General features: G+C 29.0%; 3 protein-coding genes across 10 annotated transcripts; all 3 read right to left on the bottom strand.

Annotated features, from left to right (window-relative positions):
* Window positions 1–101: 101 nt before the first annotated feature.
* Window positions 102–6614, bottom strand: LOC122571956 (zinc finger CCCH domain-containing protein 18-like). Of its 8 annotated transcripts, none has more exons than XM_043736341.1 (8): window positions 6356–6614; window positions 4850–5171; window positions 3662–4689; window positions 3103–3596; window positions 2170–2429; window positions 1665–2069; window positions 1121–1501; window positions 102–997 (listed from the first exon to the last, which is right to left on the bottom strand). In XM_043736341.1, exons 3-8 carry the CDS (start codon window positions 4671–4673, stop codon window positions 586–588), a joined length of 2964 nt encoding a protein of 987 aa, XP_043592276.1. In that variant the 5' UTR covers window positions 4674–4689; window positions 4850–5171; window positions 6356–6614; the 3' UTR covers window positions 102–585. The 8 variants fall into 8 exon arrangements, with proteins under 8 accessions (XP_043592276.1, XP_043592278.1, XP_043592277.1 ...); XM_043736343.1 differs by having other exon boundaries at window positions 4850–5159; XM_043736342.1 differs by having other exon boundaries at window positions 4850–5137.
* Window positions 6615–7056: 442 nt separating this feature from the next.
* On the bottom strand, window positions 7057–8726 carry LOC122572159 (allatotropin-like). The gene is made up of 3 exons (XM_043736809.1): window positions 8231–8726; window positions 7427–7674; window positions 7057–7280 (listed from the first exon to the last, which is right to left on the bottom strand). Exons 1-3 carry the CDS (start codon window positions 8303–8305, stop codon window positions 7136–7138), a joined length of 468 nt encoding a protein of 155 aa, XP_043592744.1. The 5' UTR covers window positions 8306–8726; the 3' UTR covers window positions 7057–7135.
* A 1177-nt stretch (window positions 8727–9903) lies between these two features.
* On the bottom strand, window positions 9904–15635 carry LOC122571421 (WASH complex subunit 5). Its single transcript, XM_043735124.1, has 17 exons — window positions 15500–15635; window positions 15226–15328; window positions 14890–15081; window positions 14334–14548; window positions 13907–14273; window positions 13475–13750; window positions 13169–13394; window positions 12672–12907; window positions 12338–12589; window positions 12053–12235; window positions 11862–11978; window positions 11607–11779; window positions 11142–11404; window positions 10877–11060; window positions 10582–10802; window positions 10319–10472; window positions 9904–10241 (listed from the first exon to the last, which is right to left on the bottom strand). Exons 1-17 carry the CDS (start codon window positions 15619–15621, stop codon window positions 10088–10090), a joined length of 3438 nt encoding a protein of 1145 aa, XP_043591059.1. The 5' UTR covers window positions 15622–15635; the 3' UTR covers window positions 9904–10087.
* Between the last annotated feature and the right edge of the window lie 111 nt (window positions 15636–15746).

Here is a 15746-nt window from a genome sequence, read left to right as displayed (position 1 = left end):
TATAAGATAAAAAAGAGGTTATAGAATATTTATACTGGCGCGACATTTTATTGTCGTTTAATATCACCAAATTTGTATATATTTAAAAATATTAGGTCTGCTATGATCATAGACATATTGTATATTTCAACAGAATCTTTCATTCATATACAAATAAATTACACGTTTGTTTTTATTTACGTGTATTTGGCAGTTTAAAACGATATCTTGTTTATTTTTACCCTACTTATAAGGATCACTCTGATCCTTTAATCATTTAATTCTTAGAAACAAAGTACGGCTTGAAGTCTTTACATATACATTCGCGTACAGGCATATATAGTAGTGTACACATGTAATGAAGCATAAATAGTTTTTAAATTTTCAATAATGAAAAAGTTATAATGACACAGTGCTATATTTAACATTGTATGTTGGTTTACATGCTGACAAAAAAAAGAAGTTAAATATTGACATTGTGATTAAAAAAATTTGCGAAATTAGAAATGCTTTTGCCCTGATATGAATTTTTCATTTTATTTTCATATTGCATGTTACTTTGTAGCAGCTAATTATATATATCTAAGATATATTTGTGTCTATGTATTAAACTTTCGATCTCTTACGCGCAATTGCATCTTCCACGGCTTTGAGTTGCTTTAATAATTCTTCTCGTCGTGAACTAGCTTTCTTTGCTGCTTTAGCTGCAGCTGCAGCAACGCTTGCTTTACTATCAATTAACGGTGGTGATTCCAAAGCTCTTTTCTTTCCAGCCATTAAAGTAGATCGGTCAACTTTTTTAACTGTTGTAGTATTGTTTGGTGGCTTTAATGTAAGCTTGATTTGTTGTTTAGTACCACTAAGCTTTAAGGCATCGATACCCTTGGAATCCTTTCGCGTTACTGGTGGAGTCGAGCCTTTCCTTCGACGTGTTTCACTGGAAGAAGAGGAATAACTTGACTCGCTAGAGTCACTACTGCTACCGCTGCTTTCTGAACCTGAACTACTGTGTGATGACCTAAAAACATATTTTTTTATATTAGTAATACACATGCTGTATCTTGTTGTTTTTATCGATATAAGACCTCAAAAGTCTAAATTTTAATATTACAGTAACAAAATATAATTTTTATATTTTTACCTCGATCTCGATCGACTTTTAATAACTTTAGCTACTGCAGCTGCAGCTATCGCCGCTTTGTCTCTTGCCTTCTCGTGATGACGTTGATGGGAGGAAAGCGGACTCGGTGCAGGTGGGTTAAGACCAGCACGTCGGTGAAGCGTACCAGTTGTAGGGGAAATAGAACCTTTAGGTGGACGAGGAGAAGGGGCAGGTGGATTCATTAACATGGCACCACGCGGAGGTGCAGCTGCTGCAACCGTTGGCGGATTAGGAGGTGGCGATGTCACCACTGCTTTCCCCTTGCCAGCACCACGGGTTCTAGAGGGAGGGGACGGTGAACGGGACCTGGATAGGGAGTCGTAAGAACTGTAGCTAGAGCGGCTTGAGCTACGGCTAGAGCTAAAAACAGCATATAGTACGTTTGTACGGATTTTTCACGTGTAAATATTAAAAAAAATTAAAAAATTAGATTACAATTTAAATATTAAATTTTGTAATGTATGTTTAGTAATATAAAAATTATAGCCTTTATATTATTTCTATAATTAAAAATAAAAATTACCTTGTGGATGTATACGAAGAACCTGAAGAATACGACTGTCTTCGTGATCGTCGAGATGATGTATTTCGACGTATCGTACTTGGAGATTTCCGGCGCATCCAAGGATCTGCCCACTCATCTCCTCTACTTCTTTCTTCTGGTGGTGGTTCTTCCTCTCGCCAAGGTTTCGTCGGTGGAATACGTTCTACTATGACTTCCCTTGATGGACGTTTATGTTTCTTCTCATATTTCTCGTAATATTCTCGTTCTCTATCGCGTTCACGCTCACGTTCTCTCTCTCTCTCTCTTTCTCTAGTATGTGGTGATGGAGAAACAGAATGAGGTGTTCCACGAGGAATTGCGTGATAATCGATACGTTCCCTATATTCAGCAGTGACTCGAGAGTCTGCTTTATAATGTACTCTCCTGGAAAGAAAAAGCGGTATTCGAATATTTGTTTTAAAAATTTGAAAAATATATAACAAATACTTCTAATTTGCTTTTTGACTTTAATAATAAATATTACCTATAATATTCTGGTGGTGCTGCTGGTGGTGTATAATAAGTATCAGGATCATCAATATATCTTTCTGGTGTAAGCCTTGGTGGTGGTATTCTTCTAGGTGCTTCTCTAGGAGGCCATCTTTCAACAGGTGGTTCTGGACTAGCTGCTCTTACATAATATCCTGCTTCTCTATCTAATTCATCTTGTCCTAAACTTAAATTCATCTTCTTTTCTTCGAAATCCATATCTGATTCTTTGCGTTTATTTGCTTTGCGCATCATCTGTGTAAAAAAGTAGATAAGAATAGAAATATTTCTTATAAAAATATCGTATAACATATAAAACTTCCGTTTATTTTGTAAAGCATTTTACTCAAAAGTATTTTTTTCATGGCAGTGAAACAATATGACATGGGATTGAAATTGGAAAAGAAGTGTAAGAATTGAGATTTTAAGCAATAAGAATTCAAAAGGAGGGACAGAATGGCTGAGGATGTTAGATAGAGAAAGGAAGAAGGGGACAGAGATATGCAAGAACAAGAGACAATAAGCAATAGTTTAAATTCTAGTTTAGTTTTTTGTTTAGTTTAATTTTAATTTTCTGCTGAGTCAAAAAATGGGAAGAACTGTGAAAACAATAATTTTCCTAATATCACTTTTTTCTGAGTTCTCAATATAGTACATCTTACATTTATAGATTATTTTTTTTTTGTCATGGAAACTTATTCTCAGAAGTCATAAAAACGTATTAAAGAAAATGTAAATCTTCTGTATGCTTAAAATTTAGAAATTCGTAAAAAGTATACCTGTGGTTACTGAAAATTTAACTACAGGAAATAAGAAAGCTTACAAAAATTACATACAAGATTTTTTTTTATATCATTACAACTACAAAAAATAATGATGTAGTTTGTTTCAAATAGGATACCTTACGAAGTATGAAATAAAAACTTACTTCTTTAGCATGTCGTAATCCACGTTCCCACGCAGATTCAGCAGGAAGATCTTCTACTTTTGGTGTATGTGATGGTGTTCCATATCCAGGTAATGGTCGCACCATATTTGGCCTTTCAATATGCGGTCTGAATTCGTGTGGAGTAGCTGCATGTGGTGGGTATGCCATTGGCCGTACCATGTCAAACATTGTATAGTTTCCCTTGTCAGTTACACCTGGATGTAAAAATCTACAACTAACTCCCCATGTGCATTGTCCTCGGTTATAAAAGCGACAAACAGGTCTTGGTTCTGTTTCTTCTGGTCGAACATCATCGCCATCACTAAGCTCTCCTTCTTCTAATTCAGATTCTACTTTTTCCCCATCCTCTTCTCCCTCTTCCTTATCATTAGCATCACCACCTTCTTTTGATTTTAATTTATCTTTATCTTTGTCTTTTCCATCTTTATCATCTTTGTCTTTACTTTCTTTAATAATTGGTCCTTCTGCTTCACCTGAAAATAGTTTTTAATTTTTAATAGTATTTATTTTAAATTATAATAATTTTTTGATTATTTACCTTCATCACGTTCATCTTTCCATTGACCATCAGCTTCAAAATCTAGTTGTTCGCTTTCCTCTGTTAATCCAACTGGTGCATGTTTATCTTCTTTTTCTATTTTATCATTACTCATACGTTTCTCTTCATTTTGTTGATTTTCTTTGAGTATTGATTCATGCTCAGTAGTACCATCAACTCCATCTATACTTTCTAAATCAGAAACATCTGATAAATCTTCACCATGTGTAATTGGAGTAGGTTTTGATTTAGTTATTGATTCAGGTTCATCTTCGATATCTCCATCTGAAATTTGTTCTCCATCCAATTCATTAAATGAAGTTTTTGTATGTTGTGGTGGAGAATGAGGTGGTGAATGCTTTTCTGACTCTTGATCATCCATAGGAGATGCTGGACCTGATTTTGGAGAACTTCTTCCAGACATTAATGATTTTGCTGAGCTACGTCCAGACCTTGGTGATTTTGGTGAACTTTGTCTCGATCCACTATTTTTATAGGAATATGATTTAAGGGAATTGTCTCCAGATCTTTGTGCATCTACTTCCAGTTCAAATTGTTTAGGTTCTGTATCTTCAAGATGTAAAGATTTGGAATCATGGGGACTAGATGGGCATGATCTCTCATCTTGCATAGGAGAATGAGATAAACTGCGATCAGTTCTTGGTGAATCCAAAGAATTGTTTCCCGAGTGATATGATTTTGGTGAAGCAGGTGGTGATTTTGATAAACTACGAGTTGATCTTGGAGATCCCACTTCACTAGGAGATGCTAAACCAGATCTTTGAGATTTTGGAGATATTGGTGTATATCTTGGGGATTTTAAATCTCTTTCTGATATAATAGATCCAGGTGACTTCTCTCTTGAAGATATAGAACTTGCTCTAGATTTACGTCCAGATACAGACGAATGGTGTGAAAAGTTTGGTGATGCCACATTGTCATTAGATGCAACACGATCTCTCCTTCCATCATAACCCTCCGAAGAGGAACTTTCTGAGCCAGAGTCTGACATGATGAATTATTCTAACCTGTAAAAAAGTTATTCTTTTTTATAACATATACAATAATGATTTGACAAAAAATGGGACCACTGCTTAAACAAATTGTTAATTCCCCTTACTCGAGAAGTGAATTTTTTAGCCGAACCGACCAAATGTAGCACTGAAAAATCTGCATCACAGGGCTTACCTGTATCAATAAGAGCCTGTGCAGTACTTGCTCTTGAAGGCACAACGCGAGCAATCCATACTGTGTCGAACATACTTTTTATATCACGTTGATAACTTTTTTTTACTAACTTTTGTACTTTATACATAAACTGAACTTTTTCACATTTACAATACATACTGTTAATTTTCAGAAACTTTAATATTTCTTGCCCGAACTTTTTATTTTACGTTTTAAACTTTTAACTCGAACACAACACAAACTAAGAAATACCGGTAAACCGCAAACCGTTTTGTACTGCACTAGAAACTATAACGAACGGACTTTCAACCTGTAAGAATGTCTTTTGGGCATGGAGAAAGAAAGAACAAAGGGAAGAGGAAAAATTTAGGAAAAGAGAAACTAAAGTATTTGTACATTTATGATCATACGTAAGTGAAACTATATAGAACAAAAATCATTTAACTTCCTATCATGTCATTTATAGTTTATATACAAAATGATATAAATGTAATATAAATGTATAGCAGACTGTCATTAACAATAAGAAAATTAATATAATTTATAGATTTGATGATAATAATAAAGATGTTACAAATATGAGAGCAAGAAATTAATTAAAAATGAAACCATGTTTATAAACATAAATTCTTTAACTATAAAGTAATTGTCTACGAGTACTATAAAATAAAAATATTTAATATTTGCAAACATACACCAAAATTCAATAGTATATCACTAATGCATTTACAGATTGAAGTAATATTTAAAAGCTGAATCAGAGTTTATTAACTGATGTCAATGTCATATTTTATAAATTATTATTATATAAAGCAACCACAAATTATTAATTCATATTTATACCAATATAGTTATTTTTAGAACTTAATAAATGGAAAGTCGTTTTTAAAATTTGTTTAAACAACTAGAATTCAAAACCATATTAAAAAACAATAAAAAGAAAATTTTGCACAACGAATCTATTACAGATTTTGGTGTTAAATGTAATACCTAGTAATTATGAATATATAACATGAAATATATACATATATATATATATATATATATGTCAGTAATATTATATGTTTGTAATTTGTAAATTATAAATAAAATAATATTTGAAATTTAGTTCTACATCAATGCAATAAAGCTGCACATTAATACAGAATTATATATACTGTATATAGCACATATACTTTTGAATGTTTTGTGAATTATTATCATACACAAAATAATGCAGAGAATTAAGATTAATGTGCATTAAAATAAAAATTTCCAATCACATTAAAAAGGATTTAAATTTCACAATTCTTTCATGATATGTTATTAGTTATTGACTGACTATACTGACTCCTAGTTTATTGAAAAATTTTTATGAATATTTGAGGTTAACATTGTAATACTATTAAATATTACTGCGTACCAATCTGTAGAACTTTGAACAAAAAATATCACGGAATTTCATGTATCATTTATAAAAATATATATATATATATTATTGTTGAGAATGTCTCGTGGGACTCTTACCTTAGTCTCGCGTATGTCCGTGGGCCTTTGGAGATCTTAAGACTCCAAGGCTTAAGCTGGCCGGCGTCACTTAGATATTGCGTATTCAAGATTTCACTTCTGCGCCCGTTTTATTCTTTTTCAGATTAATGCTATTCCAAAATTAAATGTATCTGCGTCTCGAATCAATTTTGCTACCTCAAGATCTACAACAGGAGAACGCTCAAAACGAAATGTCCGTGAAACGTAGAAACCGAAAGCCCTTCTGGGATGTAAACCATTGATTATTCTTAAGATAGATAGTCACACCCTGAAACTACATATATATATATATGTATATCTTTTGTTCCCCCCCCTTACTTTTAAGAATTTACAGTTGGCAACACTGATCTAACAATACGTTAGTTTTATGATTACAATCTATCTTTTCAATGTTTGTAATGGTTACAAATTGCAAATTTCCCTAACAGTATAAGCTTGAAATTCTATTTACTTTGAAGAATTCCATCGCTTATTAACATATAGAATGATAGGTTGTCAGAATCTTAATTAATCACATTTTAATTTTTAAATTGCATCTGTTAAATTCTTTAGAAGGAAATATCGTATATTGATATTTAAAAATAGTATAGTACATATATTAAAGATACATTATTTAGTAATAATTATTTTTATTATGTGAATTATTTTAGGAAACTAATGTGTTAATAACAATAAAAGAGTTTTTTAAATATCGCAGATTTATTAAACTAAAAGGTATAGCTAGGAATTGTATATATCATTTGATCATACATAAAAGATTTAATATAGCCAAGTTATTCTTTCTGGATTAGAGCGATCTATCATTGACGTAAAATCAGTACGTTCATCCATTAGCGCTTGTGTTAATTTCGTAGCAAAAGTTGGATTCGTTTTCAATTGTTGAAGTAACCAATCTACGGGAATTCTGAAATTAAAATATTTATATCGTATTAACTATATCAAAAAATTTAATTGCTCATTATTTTATTAAATTACATTTGCATCTCTCTTATTAATTGTTGATATATGGGAATAATTTAACAGAATTAAATTATTAAGACATGTATGTACCCTTGTGGGAAATAGCGTAGAAGTGTTGATAAAATTCGTTCTTGTTTATTGAGTTTCGGAACATCAATAGTACTTTGCCTTTTCCCGAAACCATATGCCGTAGACATATATTCAGGTTTAAAGCCTCGAATTACTCGTGGTCTTGCATGATGTTTTACGAAATGAGAATAATTATGATTTCTAGATGTGGCTACAACAATCCCAGTGGCGAAAGCCAATACAATAATGACACTTGCTCGCATGGTTTTCTAGTATTAAAAAAAGCTTTATTAATTATACTTGTACATTTATAAAAATTATATAACAAAATTGTTTAATTAATTCCTATTTATAGTATATTTTTATGTGAAAGAAATAAATAGATTTATATACATATATGAAGAGAAAACAATGTGTAAGAAGAGTATAAACTTTGAAAGAAAAATATTAATGTTAGCTTAATAACTATAAGTGTCATTCATATGTTTCTTTCCCTTCTATTTTGTATTTTATATTAGACAACTTCATATTGCTAAATTGTAGTAAATAGTAAATTAAATATTTTCCAATTAAGTTGAAAATTTGTAATTTTAATTTAGTTTGATACATACAATTTTTAATAATATTAAAGAAGAATAAAAATTTGATATCAATATGATTTTGTCTTCATTTTGCAATACTTATTATGCGAATTATATTATTACGAGAGTGATGAACTTCTTAAATTCAAGTTGATACATACCACGAGGTCATATCGTAAACATTAATCACAAATGAAACATAAAAGTTGGAATATAAATATAATTGAGAAATTATGATACTTACATACTCCATTTCTTGCTTTCTTATATTAAGTATATAATACATAATATAATTTGAAATATCTATGTACACACACATATATGTATATATATATATATATCTTGTAAGCGAAATGGAAATCTACTAAATACTAAATATTTAAAAATAATGTGCATTGAAATAAAAAATATGGATATACAAATCAATGATTAATAAAAGGTGTGGTATAAATATAAAATATTATTTTTAATCATAACAAAAACGTAATAAACACTTTTGCTGCGTATTTTTATATCAGCACGATATTATATTAAGTTTTTAAAAATTGCAACTTAAATTTTAAGCATAAAAGGTGTAGTGTAAATATATAATATTGTTTCTAATGATAATAAGAATATAATAAACACTTTTGCTACACATTTTTGCATCGATACGATATCTGAAATCTTAAGAAATTGCAACTTAAATTCTAAGTATAAATAGACCATGTTGTAACCGCACGTATAAGCAAGAAAGACTGCGCCCGGAGTTTATCGCAGTCTCTTTTGTAGCAGGCCGTCAGCATCGCCGTTGCAGTCACCGCTGACGGCGTCAACGACGTCCTAGCCGCCCATATATCCTATCAATGATATTATTTTATTTCATTTATTTATTTAAAATATTGTGTATATAATTTGAAATAATGTAAAATATAATAAAAGAAAAATAATTTTATTTTATAAACATTTTAATGAGTATTGTAATATCCTCTTAAATATTTACAGTAAATTTTCTCGTAATCTATGAGGAAGCGAGGCGGCGGTCGGCGTCTTCACGCTCTGATAACGGCCGTTTTTGCCGGCAAAAATTTCTATGTCATTCATTTTGTTATTTTTAACAAAATATAAAATATGATACAATTTAAAATTGACTATATAATTACGTAATCGTGATAATGTTTGGATTGGGTTTAAAAATATTATTTTAATGTAATTTGAAACGAGGATATCGCAAAGATTGTTTGAGAAGCGCCGTATTGCCGCCGCTCGCACCGAATACCGTGTTGAGCCGCCAATGCGTATGTAAATTTCTGCTGCAGATAGGGATGCCGAGCAGCTATAGTTTCACATATGTATTCGTTACATGAAAATTTAATATAAAAATTTAATTTATTTGAATTTCAGAGTAAGATATACTATAATTAAAAGCTTCAGTTGGTCAAATTTTGACAGATGTTGTTATTAAAAATCTTGCATATTTATTTTCATATTTTATTTTTTGTGATATAATTTATTGTAACATTTAACATCTTTACTATTAGCAACATATAAGTTGCGTCATTTAAAATTTCTAATTTGCTGCTGACGCAATCGATGTGCTTTTATACATTTCGATGAAAAATTTAAAAAAAGAAATCGGCAATATATTGAAGCAGACATTACCCATTATTTAAAACAAAGATATCTTTGATGAAAAAAGTGTATAATTTTCTATGCAGTACAGCTGTATCTTTTTAGCAGAATGTGTTAAACGATTTATTGAGTACTATTACTTTATTACCTGTTTAATATAATATAAAAAATATTCTCAAATTTCACTCAGGAATATCAAAAGGTATCGATTTTGAACACAACAATCAGTTGTCTAGGAAATAACAGTACTTAATGATTATTGTAAATAAATAATGTATTTATTAGAAAAATAACTACATGTTTTTGTAATAGTAATAGAATTTTATTATTTTTCATTTAACAAGAACTGATACAATCGTACATATATTAAAATACATGTACGTACAAAATACAGATCCATATTTAAATGTATGTACAAAATAAACGATATTTATACTTTTCGTATTTCAATGTAATGCGAATTACTTTTTTAGCCACAAAATTATATTATTTATTTAGCAGTCTTTGCTTGGAAATGATCCATAATGATCATAGGAATTTCTTTAAGTATAAGTGACCGTGATATACCAGAATACCTCGTAAATAATTCTAGAATATGCAAAGTATTATATCCTTCTGATTCTCCATCACTTCCTGCTTTTGTACTGCAAGGAGCAAAATGTTTTTAATATACGTAATGACGAATTTTTTCTATTAAGTATATTATAAAAAATTGGTATACCTATCTGAAGCAACACAAGAAAGAACATATATACAAAGATATTTAACATAGCGTGTCATTGCAGAATAGGTACATTGACGTAAAATAGTTTGTACTCCAATAACAAAAACTACAGCATCAAGAGGATCTTGAGGTCTTTTACTCAAAAGACTTCCTGCAATTGTGTTGTAAAGTTATTTATTTATTTATTTATATATTATAATTATTTATATGAATATATCATTATTTTTTAAAATTTATATATATACTTATATTTAAATTACCTGTATTTTTACAATATTGTAATTTGGATAATTGTAATACAGTAAGTAAAAACATAATAAGTGCAATATTATTTATATTTGGAGATTTAATATAAATATTATTATGGGGATTGCTTATACCAGCCCAATCTAATCTGATACTAAGCTCGCGTAGTAGTTCATTCTTCTCCGTTTCAGTTTGTTCATTGCTATTTTGTTTATCAATTTCAAATAATATAGCTCTGAAAGCCGTAAAAATATAAGAAATAAGGAGATTAATATGAACAGGAAACACTTTTTTAATATTTATACATACGTGTTTAATGTTTGCAATGCCGCTTCCATATGCTTTGCTTCAAATTTGCAAGCTGTGTTTAATTCATACGCTATTTTTTTCTTAAGAAGTTGATAATGTCCGACTTTCAATACACAGTCAAGTAATTGTGGACAAAATTTACTTGTTTGAGCAGTAATGGAACTGTGAAATTTTGACATGTTACCTAAATACACATATTTGATAAAATAAATGTTCACAAATTACTATAGATATATAAATAACAATCATTATTCAATAACATTACCTTTAGGACCATCCACAGAATTCAATATTGCATCAAAATAATCAATTGTAGATGACCACATTTTATTGCGAATATTTTTTTCTATATGGTGTATCATACTGTTTAATTCAGTAATAATGTAAAAGGAAATAAGTTTATCAAGACCAGTTAAACCGGGTGTGCCAATTGCTTCTAATGTTCTTGAAAAAATTTTATAATTTAATACTTCCGTTTGTGTTTTGAGGTCATACCAGGCAAGAGAATGTTCAATATATACAGTTGTTCTAAAAATATGAATGTAAAAATTATTGATTAATGACAATACAATAGAATATATAGAATACTATAATATATTATATCTATATATTAAGTTTAGAAAAGCAATTAATATGAAAACGTAAACGATACAAAATAATAGAAGACATATAGTAAAGTAGTACAAAAAATAAATTTACTTATAATATATAAATATAAAAAAATATTTACCTAGGATCTGTAATTCGAAGTAATTCACGAGCAAGTCTACCAATGAAAGTTGCAGAATTATTGTCTGAAACGGAAACATGTCTTTCGTCTTGAAAGTACCTCCATGATCTTCCCGAAGTCCAAGAAGAACCTGTACATTCTTCTTCTACTGCATTATTTATGATATATGTTATCTGTGAATCATAAAAGGTCATGTATAAATTTATATTAATATAAATAAATGTATACAAATCAAATATTTGTGAATTTACAAACTTCTTCATGCCATATTTTTAAGCTATTAATATTTATATAATCTTGAATATACTGAAACGATTTACGGTAGCCATCTATTATTGCTGTTAAATTATGAAGTTTTTGTAACAATGATATCTGGAATGACAAGTCATTAATAACAATTTGTAATAAAATATCTTCACAATAAACACATTGCAATAAAGACTTACTTTTGATTTTGGTTCAAAAATAAGACCATTATCTAAAGCTAGAGTTACTTTTTTTACAAGTTCTTGTCGTATACCATCTTCTAAAAGGCGATGTGAATCAACTCTTAATACACCTAATGGAACACTTCTTAAAGACAACACCCCCTTTGTAAATACTGATACAGCATATGTTAATTTAGCCATCTAAAATAATTTGTTATTATTATATGATGACTTAAAAATATGAGTTCATTCTAAATTTTGACTGAATTAAATAAAACAAAGAAGTTAAAAATGTATACATACCTTTAATCTATCATCTAATTGTGCATAATCTTTCAATTTGTCTTTTGGCAGTTTAGTAGGAATTTCTTTAAAGGCATTGGTTTCAAGATGTACTATTTCAGCAAGTAAACCAAATACAGTTTCAGGTATTATTTGCAGGACACGCCTTGCATATTTTTCTAGTTCTCTGCTGTAGTACTGTGATACTGATGATAAATCTGCACTGTGTGCTTGATTTACTCTTAATAAAGGAGTTTCTAAAGCTGAAGCCATCTGAAAATAAATTAGCTACAGTAGAAGAAATGTTGATTATTATAAATAAAAGTTAATTTTTTAAATCATGAATGAAGCTTACTTTCAAAAAAAGTGCTTTTAATTTTATTACAGTAGGAGGACTTTCTTTTATACTAGCTTGCATTGTATCAATAAATGATTCCATTATATTCCATGCATAACAACAATCTGTCACTATATTTAAACTTATCATAGTATCTTCCGTTATGCTTCCTGTGCGCAACATGTTATGCAATATTTCTCGTGTATCAGCTAAATACTGTGATATATGTAAATTGTTTTCCAATTGATGAAATTCTGAAATTATTATTGAAATTAAAATTAACATTTTATTATGAATCAATATCATAATAAAGAGTTAAGCTAATTATAATTTCTTCTATTTTATTCACGAGCAAGTCTACTAATGAAAGTTGCAGAATTATTGTCTGAAACGGAAACATGTCTTTCGTCTTGAAAGTATCTCCATAATTTTTCCGAAGTCCAGGAAGAACCTGTACATTCTTCTTCTACTGCATTATTTACGATATATGTTATCTGTAAGTAAAGTATATTTACCTTGCACTTCTTCTAATGCCTGTAATAATTGCACTATTTTTCTTCCATCCTCTTGTTGCAATGAATCAATATGTTTACTTATCTCCATAAACCAAGTATGCAAATTTTGATTTCTTTCAATACCATCAAGTGATTTATTACCGCCAAATATTTGAGCAAGATCTGTTATACGTTCAACACATGTTCCTTTATCCCTAATCCATTTAGTTTCTTTACCAAATAACAACTAAAAATTGAAAAGAAAGTTAATGAAACTTTTCCTAAATCTTTCATATAATCATACAATGTAAGAAATGTCAATCATACGTCTTTATATAATTGTTTAACACCTTGCTCAATTTGAGCAGTACTTAATAACAATTGAAGACAATCAGATGTAGTATATTTGCTTTCAGTCACTACTAATTGTCTAAGCATGCGTGAACGTTTTGAATCTTCTAATGATATAGTTGACGTTGCAGTATGTAAAAGTATCCAATGTAATACTACATTACACTCCCTTACTAATTTTACCAGAGAACCTATTGCACTCTCGTCTAAAGTCACTGCTAATTGCACTTCCTCTGTTTCACATATTAATTTCTAAAATAAATTTTTACCATAATGAATAATATATGTATATATATATATATTATAATATTAAAACAAGAATAAAATAAAGTAAAATATTTTAAATTATTATTTTAAAATCAAGTATTTGGAGAACACTTTACCATTAAAAATAAAAAATATAGTTACCTTCATTTTGTGACCATAGTTTTGTGCAATTACTTTTACATTTGATGATTCCAAAGTATTATTAAGTGCTGTTCTTGCTGCTTTGTATGGTAACCACCAATCACATAAATTTATTACTATTCCCATATAAATACTGATCACCCAGTTATCAGGGAAAAATCTGTCTACTGTTTCCCTCATTATAGCTGTATGAGTATGTAATATGGATGGTTTAAATGATAAAATTATAACTAACATTGATGCTTGATTAGAGAGAGCAGTACTACGGTGTTCTGGATGTGGAAAAGCAAGACTTTGATTGTATATCTCATCAGAACGCAAGCGTCCAATAATATGTTCAATTAAGGAATCATTTAGTGGCACTCTTCTGCAAAATCAATCTTTTATAAAAGATTCATTATAAAATGAAAAAATTGTAAGAACTTACTTAAAATATTCTTCAGGATAATTTGCAGGTCGTTTATTAGAAATTTTAGAAAATCCTGTTGATCGTAATAACATACATATGTCATCTACTCTTGTAGAGGATGAACGTTGAGCATTATATCGATAATAAGAAACAAGTAATCTTTCTCTTATACATCCTTCAAAATGATAATCCACCAAAAGCAACATAACACCATATAAATATACTGCTTCACACTATTAACATAAATATGATATGATTATTTTCTTTTAGGCAAATGCAATACATTAAAAGTTCTATTATAAAAATAGTACAACCATATAACAAAAATTTGTAATGTTATATAAAATTTTATGAAAATAAAAAGCTAATAAAAAAAATTTAATATTTAATATAGGACAATACTTAATATATTTCTAAGATATAAGTTAAAATACAATTTAATATCATAATTACAAGAAGAATAAAAATAACTTAAAAATTTAATCATTTAATTTAAACTTAATGAATATCAAGAAATAATATAATTTAGGATATCTTTAATTACAAAACAAATATTTATAAATTATAGAAATACCATTAATTGTCTTCCTTCTTCGTTGAGCATAATAGTATCTATAGACTGATGAATATACATTCCATCTCCTAACTCATCTACATAGAGATTTAGATCTGTTACATATTTGTGCATGCTTTCAAAGGCTAAATAAAATCTTGAAATTATATCAGAAAAATTACTTCGTAATTCTTCATCTGTTTCTTGAAGTACCTAAAGAGAATAATTGTTAGAATAATTAAAGAAATTTTAGATAAAGAAATCTAAGAAAATATTAGATTTTATTATAAATTTAAAATGAATGTTAAAAACTATTTGAGTTCATTTATATAATTTTATAATTTCCTATGTACTTACTGGGTCACTTTCTATTTTTTGCTCATATGTACTAGCAGATTTAAAATATACAAAATCAATTATAATAGATCCATACTTCTGTACAACTTGTTTTGAGTCCAAGCTGTAAAGTAAGAGAAAATTAACGTACTTGTATAGTATATTTATAATACAATTTATACAATATATTATAAGTAATATTTAAGAATTATTAAAATATAATAATTCGGCTAATAATCGTGCTTATATTAATAACAAAGCATTTATATAAAATATTTAATAGAATATAAATAACCTAAATACAGGTGGCACATAGTCCTTTAATCTCATTAATTCTGCAATAATAGCATTTCCACGAGACACTAATCGTAATAAATTTTGCCCACAAATATTATTAGATGCCAAGAAGTCACCCATTTTGTATTTATTTATTTTATTAAAAGCAGCTGATAATACATGGGCATCGTTCTAGCAACAAACGTCAACAATTTCATTGATGTGAAAAGATCGAGGGAAACTGTCAAATTGATCGTTTGGTTAAT

Source organism: Bombus pyrosoma, linkage group LG10 (genome assembly GCF_014825855.1).
Source record: "Bombus pyrosoma isolate SC7728 linkage group LG10, ASM1482585v1, whole genome shotgun sequence".
NCBI classification, from domain to species: Eukaryota; Metazoa; Arthropoda; class Insecta; order Hymenoptera; family Apidae; genus Bombus; species Bombus pyrosoma.
This window is presented reverse-complemented; position numbering and strand designations above follow the sequence as displayed.